The 16,061-nt window shown below is 30.7% G+C and overlaps 1 protein-coding gene across 1 annotated transcript in view; it reads left to right on the forward strand.

Annotated features, from left to right (window-relative positions):
- LOC123291561 (irregular chiasm C-roughest protein) overlaps window positions 1-9,525 on the forward strand; it is a 36,404-nt gene extending 26,879 nt beyond the window's left edge. Inside the window, exons 3-11 of the mRNA XM_044871895.1 lie at window positions 1,152-1,352; window positions 5,914-6,193; window positions 6,277-6,465; window positions 6,672-6,881; window positions 6,964-7,257; window positions 7,735-7,848; window positions 7,922-8,077; window positions 8,315-8,436; window positions 8,543-9,525. Of these exons, the coding sequence (XP_044727830.1) occupies window positions 1,152-1,352; window positions 5,914-6,193; window positions 6,277-6,465; window positions 6,672-6,881; window positions 6,964-7,257; window positions 7,735-7,848; window positions 7,922-8,077; window positions 8,315-8,436; window positions 8,543-9,127 (2,151 nt within the window). The 3' untranslated portion in view covers window positions 9,128-9,525. The remainder of the gene's footprint in view (window positions 1-1,151; window positions 1,353-5,913; window positions 6,194-6,276; window positions 6,466-6,671; window positions 6,882-6,963; window positions 7,258-7,734; window positions 7,849-7,921; window positions 8,078-8,314; window positions 8,437-8,542) is intronic.
- The last annotated feature ends 6,536 nt before the right edge of the window (window positions 9,526-16,061 follow it).

Here is a 16,061-nt window from a genome sequence, read left to right on the forward strand (position 1 = left end):
AAGAGAAGCTGGTTCAAGTAAGTCCATCTCCTCATGACAAGAGCTGGACAGTGACAGAGAAGATGAGACATTGTTTGCTCCTCGTCACCACTGTGACAGCTTCTGCAATAGTCGTGATACACTGCCAGGCCTAAGCGTATACTTAATCTAGACTTGGAAAAATTGTTAACTGTCTGTATTCCACATTCTTGAAATCTAATAGAGCTAGGTTAATTTTGATCATTAATTTGAAAAGTATGGCCCAAATTTAGAAGGATTCCATACTTGGTTTATCAAAATTGGATAAAATTTGGATGTGATAGAGCAAAATTAAATTTTTTGGATTCTGATGACGTCATAAAGTTCAAATATTCGATTTTTTTGATAACACAGGCAATTTTTATCCGATCTTCTTGGAATTTTTTTTGAAACCCACTAATTTTGGGTCATTCTTTTCAGCTGTGATGTCAGTTTTTTGCTAGCTATCACATATGTGCCTAATTCCAGGACCAGACTTCCACAATCTTGAAACCTAATAGAGCTAGATTAATTTTGACCATAAATTTGAAAAGTATAGCCCAAATTTAGTAGGATTCCATACTTGGTTTATCAAAATTGGATAAAATTTGGATGTGATAGAGCAAAATTAGATTTTTTGGATTCTGATGACGTCATAAAGTTCAAAAATTCGATTTTTTTGTTAACACAGGCAATTGTTATCCGATCTTCTTGGAATTTTTTTTGAAACCCACTAATTTTGGGTCATTCTTTACAGCTGTGATGTCAGTTTTTTGCTAGCTATCACATATGTGCCTAATTCCAGGACCAGACCTCCACAATCTTGAAACCTAATAGAGCTAGATTAATTTTGACCATAAATTTGAAAAGTATGGCCCAAATTTAGTAGGATTACATACTTGCTTTATCAAAATTGGATAAAATTTGGATGTGATAGAGCAAAATTAAATTTTTTGGATTCTGATGACGTCATTGAGTTTAAAAATTTGATTTTTTTGATAACACAGGCAATTTTTATCCGATCTTATTGGAATTTTTAATTTAATTTTTTGAGCATTAATTATATCTATTCAACAAGATACCACACATCGAACATTCATTTTAATTATATTTATATAAAGATTATTATTGATTGATTAATATTGTTGTTACAGATCACATGGATCGATGGTCATGGTACAGTAATGAGCCATGGTGTTGAAAACATTATAACAAATTTACCAGATGGTCGTAGATTTACCGTAAAATCAATATTGAAATTAACACCGAAACGTGAACATCATAATACAACATTCACATGCCAAGCGCAAAATACAGCGGAACGAACACATCGCATTGCACATATTAAATTAGAAGTAAGTATGACGTCATTCTACCAATTTTTATATAAATATATACAGGGTGTTTTGTTTTAACTTGAAACAAGCGAAAAAATCTGTCTGAGGAATGGCTGGAAATTTGAGAGACTGTTATTAAGTTTTGCCTCTTTCTAAACTTAAAATTTGCCGCCGAAAGCTAACGATTTTCGATAAATATATTAATTAAACAAGGGAAAACAAACAATTGACTGAGTTAATTGTTGAAATACCATGTATAGTCAGTGTTGATTTGTTTATCACAGTACACAGTACATACATGTGACACATACATAACTGATAATCAAGTATAGTACATATTATAAAATTTCCGCCTAACTGGCGCCCTCACGGGTAAACAGTGATGTTTACGAAAAAATTTTTCACACAAAAGTTGTTTAATTTTTGATAAGGAACATTTTTTACATTTAAATTTTTGTTCTATCTCTAACGGTTTACAAGATGGGTCCTACGGACCCAAGACCCAATTGACCAATGATACTCATTTACGAACTTGACCCCACTTCTTACGTCCTGAGTACGCTGTAAAAATTTCAGCTCGATATCTTTTTTCGTTTTTGAGTTATCGTGTCCACAGACGGACGGACGGACGGACGGACGGACAACCGGAAATGAACTAATTAGGTGATTTTATGAACACCTTTGACAAAATTTTTTTCCTAGCATCATTATTTTTAAGCGTTACAAACTTTGGACTAAACTTAATATACTATGAATATTTCATATATACATGGTATAAAAATGTTAGCTTTAGGATATAATTTGACTAATAAAGCAACCCGGTCCAGGTCCAATCTGATCACAATATGATGTTCCTCCATCAAACTGTGCAACTTTTGTTTATGATATTTTTTGATTGGTTAATTGATTGGCTACCCTGTATACTGAGTAGGGTATTTCAAAAAATAATTAGTCGAATAAAATATTTTAAAAAAATCACTCTGTACATAAATATTTCTCTGGAAAAAAATATATTTATATATTTTATAAACTAATCAGCAAAAGCAGAAAGTCGAGGAAATATAAAAAGTTGTTTTTTATAACAAATTTATAGCCTTTAGCAGCACATGAAGAAAAATATATGAAAAGTCGAGTCGATTCATTTTCTAAACACAATTATTTACAAAAATAGTTTTTTTTTTCAAAAGAAAATAATAATATCTTTTAGTATTCTGTTTTGAAATCAACGAAAATATACCGTTCAAAAAAAATTACAGCAAAGTAATGTGCTCGAGTTAGGCAAACGATTTGTAGTATTCAGCGTTTATCAGTGGATTTCTCAGAAATAGACGATAAAATATTGCAAGTTTGGTTTAGCTTTGAACATTGGAGGCCACTAATATTAAAGACAAAAATTTTCATATACGGGGTGTTCTTCAATTGGCCCTAGAAAAGTCTATTACGAGATTAAGCTCATTAAAACAAGCGAAAAATGTCTTTACCAAATTTCGATCTGATGCTTAATTCCCGAGATATATTATATTAAGTTGCAAAATTATATTTTAGTCGAATTGTACTATTAAGATCAATCACATTTACATCATTGTAAATGTTAAATTAATCATTAATTGAACTATGCTGGAAACGTGTGGAAAACCGTCTGAAAATTGTAAATTATATTGATAGAAGAACTTGAAAAATGATTTTAACCCGTCAGCACTCGTGTCAACCGTTCGGTAATCTTTAGTCGCGTGATAAAAGATTTTCCAGAAAATTTGCTCAAAAATTGCCAGAAAAAGCGTGACTTCTGTTATGGGCAACCCCTAAGTACCTCCCGCATGACTAATTTCGATAAGAAAAGAAATATTATCCAAAAATCCAGCCATTTTAAATACAATTTTTTCGTTAAGATAGATCAATTTTTCTTGAATAAAATTGTACCTTACGTACACTATTGTACACAACAAATCTTATTCATAATGATAAAAATACTAAATATTTTTCTTTAAAATGTAAAAATGTAATTTGTCGTATGCTTTGATAAAGAATAAAAGCTGAGTTGAGGAGGCTTGCAATGCTTACTTGCCTGCTTGGTGCCTCCTCAGTCCTCGACTCTTTGATAAACACAATATAATTTTTCTAACATTTCTACTTTTTTTTTTCAAACAACACAACAAGAGAAATACATGTTGAATGTTTTCTGGAGAAAAAAAAAAGAAACAAATCGTAAACTTAATACGTAGACAAAGTTTTTCTAGATTTTATTCAAGAGAAAAATTTTATGGCTTTTATTAAACCGATAATTTTAAACCTGTGCATTTTCCTTGCAATATTTTTGTTTCAAAAAAAAGAACCTTTCATAATAACTCACTTGCTGCTAAAATATCATGACCGAAGAAGTTTAGGCGAAGAGATTAAGAACCGAAAAACCGCTCTATCACAATCTCTCGACTAAGAGGAAAGTTTTTACGAAAAAAATGCGATATTTCTAAAGTTTTCTCGGCACCTATCATTCCAAATCGGACCTACCAGATGTCAATCGATGGGTTTTGACGTCAACTTGTTTTTTTAATCGCAAGAAAACCTCAGCCATTAATTAGCCGCAAACAAAAAAAGCTATGTTTCTTGGCTTGTTTTCTTCTATAAGTTTTTTTGTTTTCTGATACCAATTTTGTCATTCGTTTTGTAGATTAATTGAATTAATAGCCATTACAGATTAAAAGGATCCACCCTGTACAACTATATTTTTTTTCGTATATATTTTGTAGTTACACGTTGTCAGTTAAGGGTTAAATAAACGTCTTTTTAAATTAACGTAAGATAGAATATACAAAACGTATATTATAATATCCAAACTCTACAATTGTAAATCCTGTTAGATGTCTTTTAAAGTCTTCAGTCTCTAGTTCTCTAGTTTTGTATACAATCCCACAATGTCTTTGTCATTTTACAATAAAAGATTTTACTGTAAATTTTAACTAAACATGACTACAACTCAGAGCTACGATTCAGCTACGCTTTTGCTTTTATTATTATGTTCCGTAGCCACGATAATATTATTTAATACACACAACTTGAAAACTTAAAAGAAGCGAAATCTATTGGATGTCCCTTCTACCATCTTACATATATTATTACTCTAGCAAGTTTTTTTCTGGGAACCACCATGGCTCCCACTCAAGAAATGCTTGCGAGGATGCTATACCAAGAAGGTCTTAATAGATTAGGAGATAATCTGAAAAACCAACAATTAAAGGTATGGACCAGCTACGAGGGAGGGCGAATCGCCAAAAGCCTGTTGAGTGAAGGAAACTCGTTCGATAACAGAGTCGAGGAGATCTTGAAACTAAATAGAGCTGATATTAGGGTCATCTGAGTTACTCACAGGGCATGATAACCTGAACAAGTTCCAATATCAGATTGGAAAAAGACAATCTCCCGCGTGTGACAGATGCGGAAAAAATTCAGAAGGAACATCCATCCACTTTCTCTGTTACTGCTCGAAGACCGACCAGAAGAAATTAGGAAACTCAGCGCTAGGCAAATCCCGGGTTTCAGGACATCAGTTGGTTATAATAGCCACTGAAAAGCGTAGCGGGGATAGAGTACAAGGGTCTACTTGGCTAGGTGCTCTGAACCATTGCTTCGAGGCGCGATCCTCGAGCATGGCCCGCTAACCTCCATACCCCCTATACCCAAGTTTTTTTCTGTCCTATACTTATTTTCCTTGTTTTTAGCCACGAGTAGGAGTCCAAGGTTGTTTAAGTTATTTCTTTTATAGTTTTTCTTATACAAAGTTTTTTGGTGTCAAATGTATATGGAGGGACACCCTATCCGCGTCTATCCTACTATTTATATTTAATCTACTTACTTGTCAGTGAAATCATCACTTTATTGTACATATATTTTCACAATAGCAGGGCAATTTTCATAAAAAGAAAATGCTGTAAATATATAAATATATATATACTTGTACAAACTAGGAAAAACTAAATTTTAAAATTCTTTTTGCTTGAAAAACTATTATTCATTGGAGAAATAATAGAGAGACCTCATTTAAAAACATATTCTTTCAAATCTTTTAAGAACAGTGATTTTTTTTAACACGGATACACTTTATTGTAAATTATCCTGCAGGATTTTTATTTATCATGGGATAAAGAAACAAAACAATTACTTGTTTATTTATTTCATTAATTAAAGTGATTCGGCTGTTGCGGTTAATGATACTTCAAAGTTCCTTGATCACAATAAACACAGTTTTAGGACCTCTTGCGGGCAGAAGAATTAATTTTGAATTAATTCATTTTAAAATTGTGATTTTTAACACAATACCTTTTGGAATAACTTTCAATAATGTTAAATGTCCAAAAATTAATCGGGGATTGAGCTTCAAAAGAGTTTCCATCATGAAGAAAATTTATAACAGATTCTGATAACCTTATGGCGTTTTCCAAAAAGAAAACGTAAAAAAACTTTAGCTTTTGAAGCTTTTTCGATATTCAGCCACAATTTTCGATTACCCGGTCCGGAGTTTTTTTCCCATGAAAGCAAATTATGAATCATCTTACTAATTCAAAAAAATTATTTTTGTTTTCAGGTGAAATATGCACCAAAAGTAGCAGTAAAAATTTTATCGGGTGCTACACCAAATGGACGAATTCCCGAAGGTGCTGAAGTTCATTTTGGATGTACAGCCGATGCAAATCCACCAGACGTTGAATATCGTTGGTATCTTAATGATAAACTGATTATCGGAGACTATACAACGGAAATGGTTATCCATAATGTAACGCGGGAACATCACGATAATATTGTGAAATGTGAAGTACATAATCCTGTGGGAAAAAGTGAAGAAAGTGAAACATTGGATGTTACATGTAAGTTATCCGAGATTCCTGTTACACCAAGACCTGTAGCTTCCTTGTTACAAATGAAACTTACAAAATATTTATATTTTCAGATGCACCAGTATTTCGAACAAAACCACAATCAGTGCAAGCGGAATCCGGTGCAACAGTGACATTAACCTGTGACGTGGATAGTAATCCACCCGCAGAAATTGTTTGGAGCCATGAAAATTCAGCTCCCACATATCGATCAAAAGTTATTGGTGGTAGTGCAAACGAGGAACAAAATTCCTGGGATGGAGGTAAGTTTATACCAATCAAGTGATTTTCATGTAACCATCCAAAAGATCACGGACATTGAACTTCTTTGGTTCAAGTGGTCATTTGTTCTTAATCCACAAAGACCAGAAAAATGGAAAAGTGGGAGAAAGAAGAATCTTAGAAAACTTTGATTCCAGAGAGCTTGAATTTATTTTTTTAACATTTCTTCTTTTTTTTCTGTCCTTAGTCGAACGAATGAGAATGTCTGCCTCATCTGAACGAATTATTGGCAGTTCGAAACGACGCGGTGGAAATCGTGAAGATAGATTACGAACAGAATCATCAAATACAAATTTAACATTAACCGTGGATCACAGAACATCCGGACGATATTATTGTCGGGCATCCGTTGCCGGTTTTCCAGAAATTGGTGCGGAAGCGTACGTGTATTTAAAAGGTAAAACTACATTCATAACCAATGCGCTCCCATTTGATTTCCAAGTTTTATGGTGATATTAATCATTTTCAAAATTTTCTAGGTCCTCCAACAATTATCAGCCATAAAACACAATTTGGAATCGAAGGTGATAATGTTCGCGTCGAATGTATAGCATTTTCTATACCGAAACCGGAACATGTTATTTGGTCGTTTAATGGTCGTGATGTGGATTTTAACGATCAAGATTATTCCATTTTAGAAGATCCTTTACCGGAAGGTGTGAAATCAACGTTAATTATTCGGGAATCACAACAAAAACATTTTGGAATGTATAATTGTAGTGTAACGAATCCATATGGAAGTGATGTTGTGGAAATTAATTTAATGCCACAAAGTAAGTTCTCAATATTTATCTCAAATTATGGGGAGGGAAAATGGGACACAAGAGGAGTCTTCAGAGCCTGTCAAGAATAGTTACGCCAAGATCTTCTTGATTACTGGAATTACACAGGGCATACGACTGTTCAAACTGTATTGGGATTCTTGGCAGGACACTATCAATTCAACTACCACCTTGATAACATGGTGATTTCTGTAGATCCTACTTGTAGGGCCTCTATAGAGGACGAAAAAACCTCCATACATTTTATTTGCACCTGCAGGGTGTCAGGTGAATATTGTCAGGATCAATCAATCCTGGAAGAAAGATCTCGACAGAATCCTTTAGCCTCTCCTGCTTAAAACAACATCTCGCCTTCGGGTGAAAGATTGTTCTTAAAGAGGACACAAGCCCTGGGACCCATTTGCGGTAACCTTTTTATGTAATATTTTTATGGAAAGGAATTAATTTTTGATTTTTTTGATTTTCCAGAAAGTTTTCCAATGCTATTAATTATTACTGGAATCATTTTTGGTGTGATTATTATTATCATTATAACAATGATTATATTTTTATGTCAACGGCAGAGTAAAAAGAATCCTGAAGGTAAGAATCGGATTTATTTTTGAGAGAAAACTTTTGGGGAACCGATTAATATTTTGACTATTTTTCTTTGTAGGGGATACAAACACAATTGAGAAACAAACACAACAAAGTGATCGAAGTTCCAATATATCTGATCTAAAATTAGATCTACGCGCTGGAAGTTCAGTTAGTAACATGGATTATACGACAGGTGCAACGAATATTGGCAGATGCGGTGATTCAGATGCAGGTAAATATCCCAAAAAAGTCCCAAACTATATCCAGTATAAATTCCCAAACTAATTCACAGTTTTTATTTTAGTAATGTCTCATTTTCTTCCATGTTTAATTACTAGTTTATTATTTAAACAAGATTTGTAAGAATTTTGTCCATAAATAATAGCTTTTAAAAAATGTTTTCAAAACTATTAAACCCTCCAAATTGTTTTATCTTCTGGCTAAAAAATATTATTTTGTTACATTACAGGAAGTGAAGCAACACATGGTCCAACAGGAGGTGTTCCTTTAGCAGGTCCTGTTCCATTATCATTAGATACCGAATACAGGTATTCAGCAGAATATGTGGAGCCAAGTTTTCCTCCCAAAAATGTAAGTATTATTCAAAAATCTCCGATTTAGTTAAAAATATGCAAATATGATCCTTTAGGCGATTAGATGACCAGCAAAAACTAACTAGAATTTTTATTTGTTACAGGATGGACAAAACAATAATGGATATGTTCCATATGTGGATTATTCCAGAGATTATAATCCCCCACCATTATTACAACCGGCATTACAATCCACATTGGATTCAAGCCGTGAATCCTTACAATCAACACGTCTTCAATTGAACTCATTGCAAGCGACAAATAATCACATAAACGCAAATTCCCATAGTAACTTAATTACCTCACAAAATAGTCTTCTCAACTCACTTCACAACAATCCATACACAACAAATTCGGTCGCGCTAAACGATCTGAATCCAAGTTACGTCACAATGGCAAATGGTACAATCGATCCACGATACAGTGCCACATATGGTAATCCATATTTAAGGAATACAAATGTTGGTTTACCCCCACCAAATACAGCGATATTAGCTGCAACGCCTGCCCCACCCCCGTATACGCGAGACGCTTCCGCACGAACGTCTCTAGTGCAACAACAACAGCAGGCGAACGGAGCTGTACCACAAGTGGCACGGTTACCGAACTCACCGAATGGGACACATATTGTGCCAACCAGTAATAATATGGCAAGTGTGAAACGTGGAACGTTAGCTACGCATGTATAACTATAAATTAATTTTTTCGGTTCTTTTTTTATATTTTGAGTTTGTTCCGAAAAAAAAAATGTTTTTTTTTTGGTTAAGTTTGCCATATAATGCCTCATTTACGTGTTTAGTACGATTTAATTAACAAAAACAAAAAAACTAAGGCAATTAATTAATTATAAAAAGTTTGATATTTGAAAGATTTGAATTTTCGACCTGGCTAGAAAAACGCTGGACGTTTTATTATTTTTCTCCAAGAAAAAATTCGTCCAATATTATTTTCCTTTGTACTTTTGATGCCGGCATCAATTGCTTTTTGTATTTAATTTATAATCTAGTAAAATTTCGATGACACTTCGGAAATAAAGGTATTCCTATCCGCCATTTTGAATACTTTCATGAATTTTTTTCCTACCGACTGCGCCAATCATTTAAAAAATAAAACATCAATAATTTGTTTACCTTAAAAACGTAATTTTTCTATTTCGAGCTACTTTTTGGAAAATAGTTTTTCTTACATTGGATACAACGAAGAACAATGCCATTTTCCTTCTTTTTTTTCAACATAAAATATGGATAAAATGGCGGGAAAAAATGATGCATAACACGATTTTTTTTAAATTTTAACGTTAAATATTTAATAACATTCCCTCAAAATGAAAAACGAAGTAAAATTCGATTATTTCAAATATAAAACTTAACCTGAAATTTTCCATAATTGGGATAAATGTCAAATCTGTGATGCCTTAGGTCTTTCTTAAAGACTGCCATTTCATTCTATCTATTAATCACAGAAAATTTTTTAAATAAAAATAATTTGTAAATAGAAAAACAGAAAATTTCTAGATAAAAATACGTATTAAGAGAAAAATTTTTTCAAAGAAGCATTAGTGTACATATCAACTACCTGTCAATTTTTTAGGGAAAATAAAAAACAAAGTCGTGGTGAGTGTGACCTTTCATGGAGTCAGACACCAATAACTTTCTGATTAAGTAAATTATTGTATTTATCTCGAAAAGATAAAATAATTTTTTCTCCAATAGTTTGACATATTTTACGAGAAAAAATTTTCTTAAACATCATTTTCTTTCGAGTTTATCACATGCCAAAAAATTCAACCAAAAGAAAAATCGAGAATTAAAACATTTTCTTACTTAATCAGAAAGTTTAAAAATGAAAAACAAATTATGTATCTATTGAAAATATTTAAAAAAAAAACGTCGTTATTAATTTTTAATTTTTAATCATGAGCTTCCATATTAGTTAAAAAAAATCAACGTAAAAAGAAAAATTGAAAAAAAAAAAAACTTTTATACATTTTACTATTTACAATAATGTTTTTTAGATATTAATTTTTTTAAATTCATATCTCCTTTTTATTGTTAACTGTTACCATGGAAATAATTATTATAATTTTATTTCGATTACAACAACCATAAATATTTATTTCTATTTATAAATAAATTTTGTACTTAATCAAACAGTTTCAAAGATTTTCTTATTTTCTTCCTATCATAGAAAACTAATACAGCCCTACCGGCTGCGCCAAATATTCATTGACAAAAATAAAAGTTACTAGGAAACAGTTAGCAATAAAACGAATTTAGAACAAAAAAATACCGATAGTAACAGTATTGTTGATAGAACAATTTCGATAATCAAAAGTTTTTTAAAAAAGTGTTTAAATAAATGAAAACGTGTTTTGTTTTTTTTTTTTTGTAATTATACAAACAAACAAAATCTGGCAGAATTAAATTAATTATTTTGTATAATTACAGGCCAGTGTACCATATTTAAAAAAAAAATTATTAAAAATATTTGAAAAAATTAATTAAAATGTGTAAATATTGCAAAAAATTATTATTTATTTTGTAAAAAAATTCTATATATATAATTAAATATTAAATATTATATTTTTCATAATTTTTCTTATAAATTTTTTTATGTACCAAAGAAAATATTATAGCTTTTTTTTTCATAATATTATTCCATTTTTTTTTTGTGTAGTGTGTTAAAATTTTTGTTATAAATACAAGATGGCGTAAAATGACCAAAAACATTGAAATAACTTTCTACAGCTGAAAAACCTCACTGTATTTTTAATTCAATCCTACCGACTGCGCCAATTATACATTTGAGGATTTAATACTAACTGTAAGGAAAGTTATTACAATTTTTTAATATGTACGATACTTTTTTGCCACTCTGTATACTTTTATAAAGATATTTTTTGATTCGTTTCCATGATATTTCGAATAAAAGATGGCTTTAAAGAAAAAAATGTTATTAATTTTTGTAAATTTTTTTTTTGTAGTTTTATGATTATTTCAAAATAAATTTGCATCGACTGTAATTTTGAAAAGAAAACCCGTAATTCCAGGCCTATATTTTTTTAAATAAAAACAAACCTAATTAAAATAATGCAATGTAAATTAGTTTAAAAAAACAAAAAGAAATTTTGAAATCAGTGATAAAAATTTTTATTTAATTTGTATGTAATTTATTAAAATTGGTACTAGGCCCAAACGTGGTATTTGTTAGTGATTTTAAAATGGCAAGAAATTTGAAATCTTTTTCTTCTACAAAAATTTGTAGATTTCAAGGAATTTTTAGCTCAATCCAACCGATTGCGCCAAATAAATTTCTTAAATTTCAAACCGTGCTGAAATAACTATCAAATATTTCAACGCGGCCTATGTCTTATAAGTGAAACAGGGCCTAAATGATAAATTTGGATAACCCCTAGAAACACAATAAGGTGGATTTATGCTGTAAATATAATAATTAAGGCCTCATCCAAAAAAAGGAATGTACTTAAAATCCACCTCTGTATAAAAAAAAATGTATTTTTTCTTGTAAAAAAAATTTATGCATTTAAGAAAACAGGCATTTTTTATTCTCAGGGTGACTTTTTTGAGGAAAAAAGGATTACAAACATGATTGTGTTCATAGATGACACTTAATCTATCATCTATCTATCCTTATTTACTATGAGTGACATGTCGTTTATCGACTAATTTCATGGTGTTGAAAAAAAGTAACTAACTTCAACATGTAATTTTCGCGTCACTCTGTGCGCGCTCTTAAAGAAGTATAACTTAAAATTAAATCAATAATATACCGTTTCAAATAACACAACTTTTGTGTGAATCATTTTCTTTTTGTTCCTCAAAAAAGTATCCCTGAGAAGATCGCTTAAAAAATGGATTCCTGTATAAATAAAAATCAATAGTTGATAGTTTTTTTACGAAAAAATTTCACATAAAAAACAATGAATAGCCATTTAAGAATTTATTATTATTTTAGGACTTCTCAGAGTACACTCAGATTCATAAATAAACAATCCAGTATCTTATATTTATAAGAACTGGATTTAACTTTAAAAAAAAAAAAAAGTTAAATATTGTAATTTTATAATGACAATAAATCTGTCATATTTATTTTTTTTTAATTATGTTTCATTTTTTTATGAATATGTATGTACATTAAAAATGAGTGAGATAAAAGTTAATTTCTAAAGCCCCAAAGACAATCGAAAGAAAAGTAGAAAGATGATTCTCAAATTTCGAATGGAAATTGACTTTTAAAGTTAAACTTTTTTTAAAATTGTATGCGGAGAAGATTTCTCAACTCTCTTAAACGAGTTTTTATTGCATTTAAAAGCTTTAATGTGTGGCTTTTATATGGAAAAATTCTCCGTGTATGATAAAAGAAAATTGTTACGAATAAAAAGTGCAATAAAACAAAAAAAAAATCGTGAGCCTAAAAAATATATAGTGAAACTCAACAAAATTTAAGTGAATTTTTTAAAAAAATTGTTGAAACGGGCTATTTCCCATTAGAAGGAACAGAATCCAAAGTTATTTTTTTCGTGAAAAATATGAGATTAGTTTAATTTTTTATTTAAAATTCCCGCTTAAACATCGTCAGCCATTTTGATGATGTCACAACGATATATAATAAATAAAGAAACGTCAAATTCAGCCTCAACATTTCAAGAGAAATGTAAAGCTGAAATAATCAGCGAAAAAGATGTTCTCCGAGTAAGTGTCGAACAATACCTTCAACCTAATCCAACCCAAATGTCAATTTGACATTTATTTATTTATAATGTACAGTTGTGACATCATCAAAATGGCCGCTAATGACTTACAATAGCTATATTCTTTATAGCCTTTATGATGTCACAATTCACATTTTCAAATTGTTAAACGAAAAAAAAAAACATAAAAAATGTTTTAACGCGAAATAAAATGTTCTTTCTGAATTAGAAAATTTAAAAAAATGGAAAATGCCCATATATTGTTTATTATTTGATTTTTAATTGCTGTAAATTAAAAAAGAAAATCGTATGTGAGATTTGTATAACACGAAAGTCCTGCCAATTTTTGCACTATTTCTTCTAAATATTATTAAATAAAAAATTTTTAAAAATTATAAATATATAAATATATATATATAAATAAATAAATTTAAAAAAAAACCTAGCTCAAAAATGAACTTGTAAATATTTTAATAGCGAGTAAAGAATTTTTTAAAAATATCAAATATTGAATTTTTTTTATATTTTTATTCCTTTTATCCTATTTTTCAGTTTTTAGCCAAAAAAAAACAGCCTAATGTAGGCGCTGAGTGGGTTTCATATGCATTCACACGTCCTACCGAACAAGGAGTGTATTTCGATGTATTTTGACCCGTTGAATCCGATTGTAAGTATTAAGTTTTATCATTTTTATCAGTCGAAAGAGAGCCCTTAGCAAAAGAAAACCCCACATAATTATATTTGAGAAAATTGCAAATTTGTTCTAATTTAAGAATCTTTTTTATTTTTACAAATATCTCTATTAAAACTTGAGTTATTGCAACCGAACGCGAATGTCGTTAAGTTAACGTGAAAGGGAATTTTCGAAATTGGCTGTAAATGATTTTGGAAGAAATCTACTAATTTTTTGAATGAAAAGATCTGGCAACCGAAATGATACTGATTACTACCGATAGCTGGGAGTTGTACAACCCGCCAACTGGCGATATTTATACGTACTAATTAAAACAAAAAGTGGAGCCGCTTTTTCAGTAGTTTCAATTTAGACCACCATTCTTAAAATTTATTGATTATGCTATTAAACAAGAAAATATCTTCTTTTTATTTTCTTTAGTACTTGAAAACGATACTAGATGGTATTATTTAACAATTATTAAAATCAATAAATGGCAACGAAAATGATACTGGCTCCGATATAGTATTTGTTGGAGCAAGAAAATATCTACTTTATATTTTGCTTAGTACTAGCAAACGATACTAGATGACATTACTTAAAAATTATTAAAAGCAATAAACACAAACATTAGTGCTTTCATGGAACAGACCAATAGCTTTCTACTTCAGTAAATTATTCACGAAAAATTCTTGTCTAAAACTTTGTAGGCACATTACAGAGATTTTTATTTTAATATTTATGTTTCAAGTTTTGAAAAGGGATTCTGTTTGAACTCAAACCTTCGTCTTCAATATAAAAAAAAGTCCTTACATAATTGCATTAACGAATACCGAAAACTTAAATTGAATGACACGGTAAATCGAGTGTAACAACAATAATAACATGCACTCGTTCGAGCAAGTAGATTGCGGCTTACAAAACAGGCGGGGGGTGAAGTTAAGGTAACTCAAGTGACCAGTTCGTGATGGAGTGGTTATCTATCTACACCAAAAAACAACTTTCAATGCATAACAAAAGGGTTTTCTGACTTTTGTCCGGAAATTTGGTGTAAATAACATAAAGATATCGTTTTTTATTTCATAGTTTCGAGGTGAAAACAATACATTTCTAAAAGGAAGTTAATAAACAGACTGTAATGCAGACAAAACGGCTTCCTTATAATCGACGTAAGCGTTACGCAATAAGCTTACGCACACACTTTCACATTTTTCGTATAGGTATACGCATCCTACGCATCATATCAAGATTTTCGCAATCAATTCTTTGTTGAGTTGGTCATCGAAATATGTAACTACAGGGTGTACAATTTACAACTGCCAACATAATATTGATAGTTTAGTGGGCGATTGCCATTTTTGGAACTATCGCACGTTATAATTTGTTTACTGGTTTGGAGGTAAAACCAAAAAATGTGCAACAATTTAAAACGACCTCAAAATCCGACAATGTGTTACCAAGGAAACTAAAACTTTTTTAATCGGCTTTTAATTCAGCTTGCCATGAATTTCATGCCCCATTTAATAAACGTTCAAAAAACGCCAACTTTATAGCTTTGAGCATAATTTTTACGTAATTTTCATTTAAGTCCACATTAACTATAAATAAATTTTCATCAAATGAAGAATAGAAAACGAAAAATGTTTTTTTAACTATCACATGAGCTAAACATTTAAAAGTGTAAGTTACTTTCCGACATGTTTTTTAAGCCACGCCTCCATGTCAGTTCCCAATACAGTGTATATTATTCAATTAACATTATTACGTCACAACGATGTTTTACGAACATTTTCTTTGTCGATTGTTTTCGTTTCTCTTTTGAAAATTTCTTTTAAAAAAGTCTGAAACTTTAAAATTATCATGAAAGCAAAATAAAAACAGTTCTGCTCTAAAACTTGTATATGATATTTCCATTTATGTCCCAATTCCCAATTCCTCACGGGGCGAGCTAGTAGGATATGTTTTGTATAGGAAATAGTGTAGTGTTATAGTTTCGAAGGAATTTTCTATATACGTTAACAGCATATAGCATACAACGTAGAAACGGTCACAGCGTTATGTCGGAACGGTCGAAGTTCCACCGACGACGATAGTCCGCCGTCCAAAAACATGCTAGCACCAACATATATATGTATAGAATCTACTTACTACTCTAGTTACTATTCGACGAGCATATAGACCGAATAAGCCGAACTCGTTCACCGAACAAACTACACTCAATTATTTTAAATAAATAAAA

This window comes from Chrysoperla carnea, chromosome 2 (assembly GCF_905475395.1).
Source record: "Chrysoperla carnea chromosome 2, inChrCarn1.1, whole genome shotgun sequence".
Taxonomy (NCBI): domain Eukaryota; kingdom Metazoa; phylum Arthropoda; class Insecta; order Neuroptera; family Chrysopidae; genus Chrysoperla; species Chrysoperla carnea.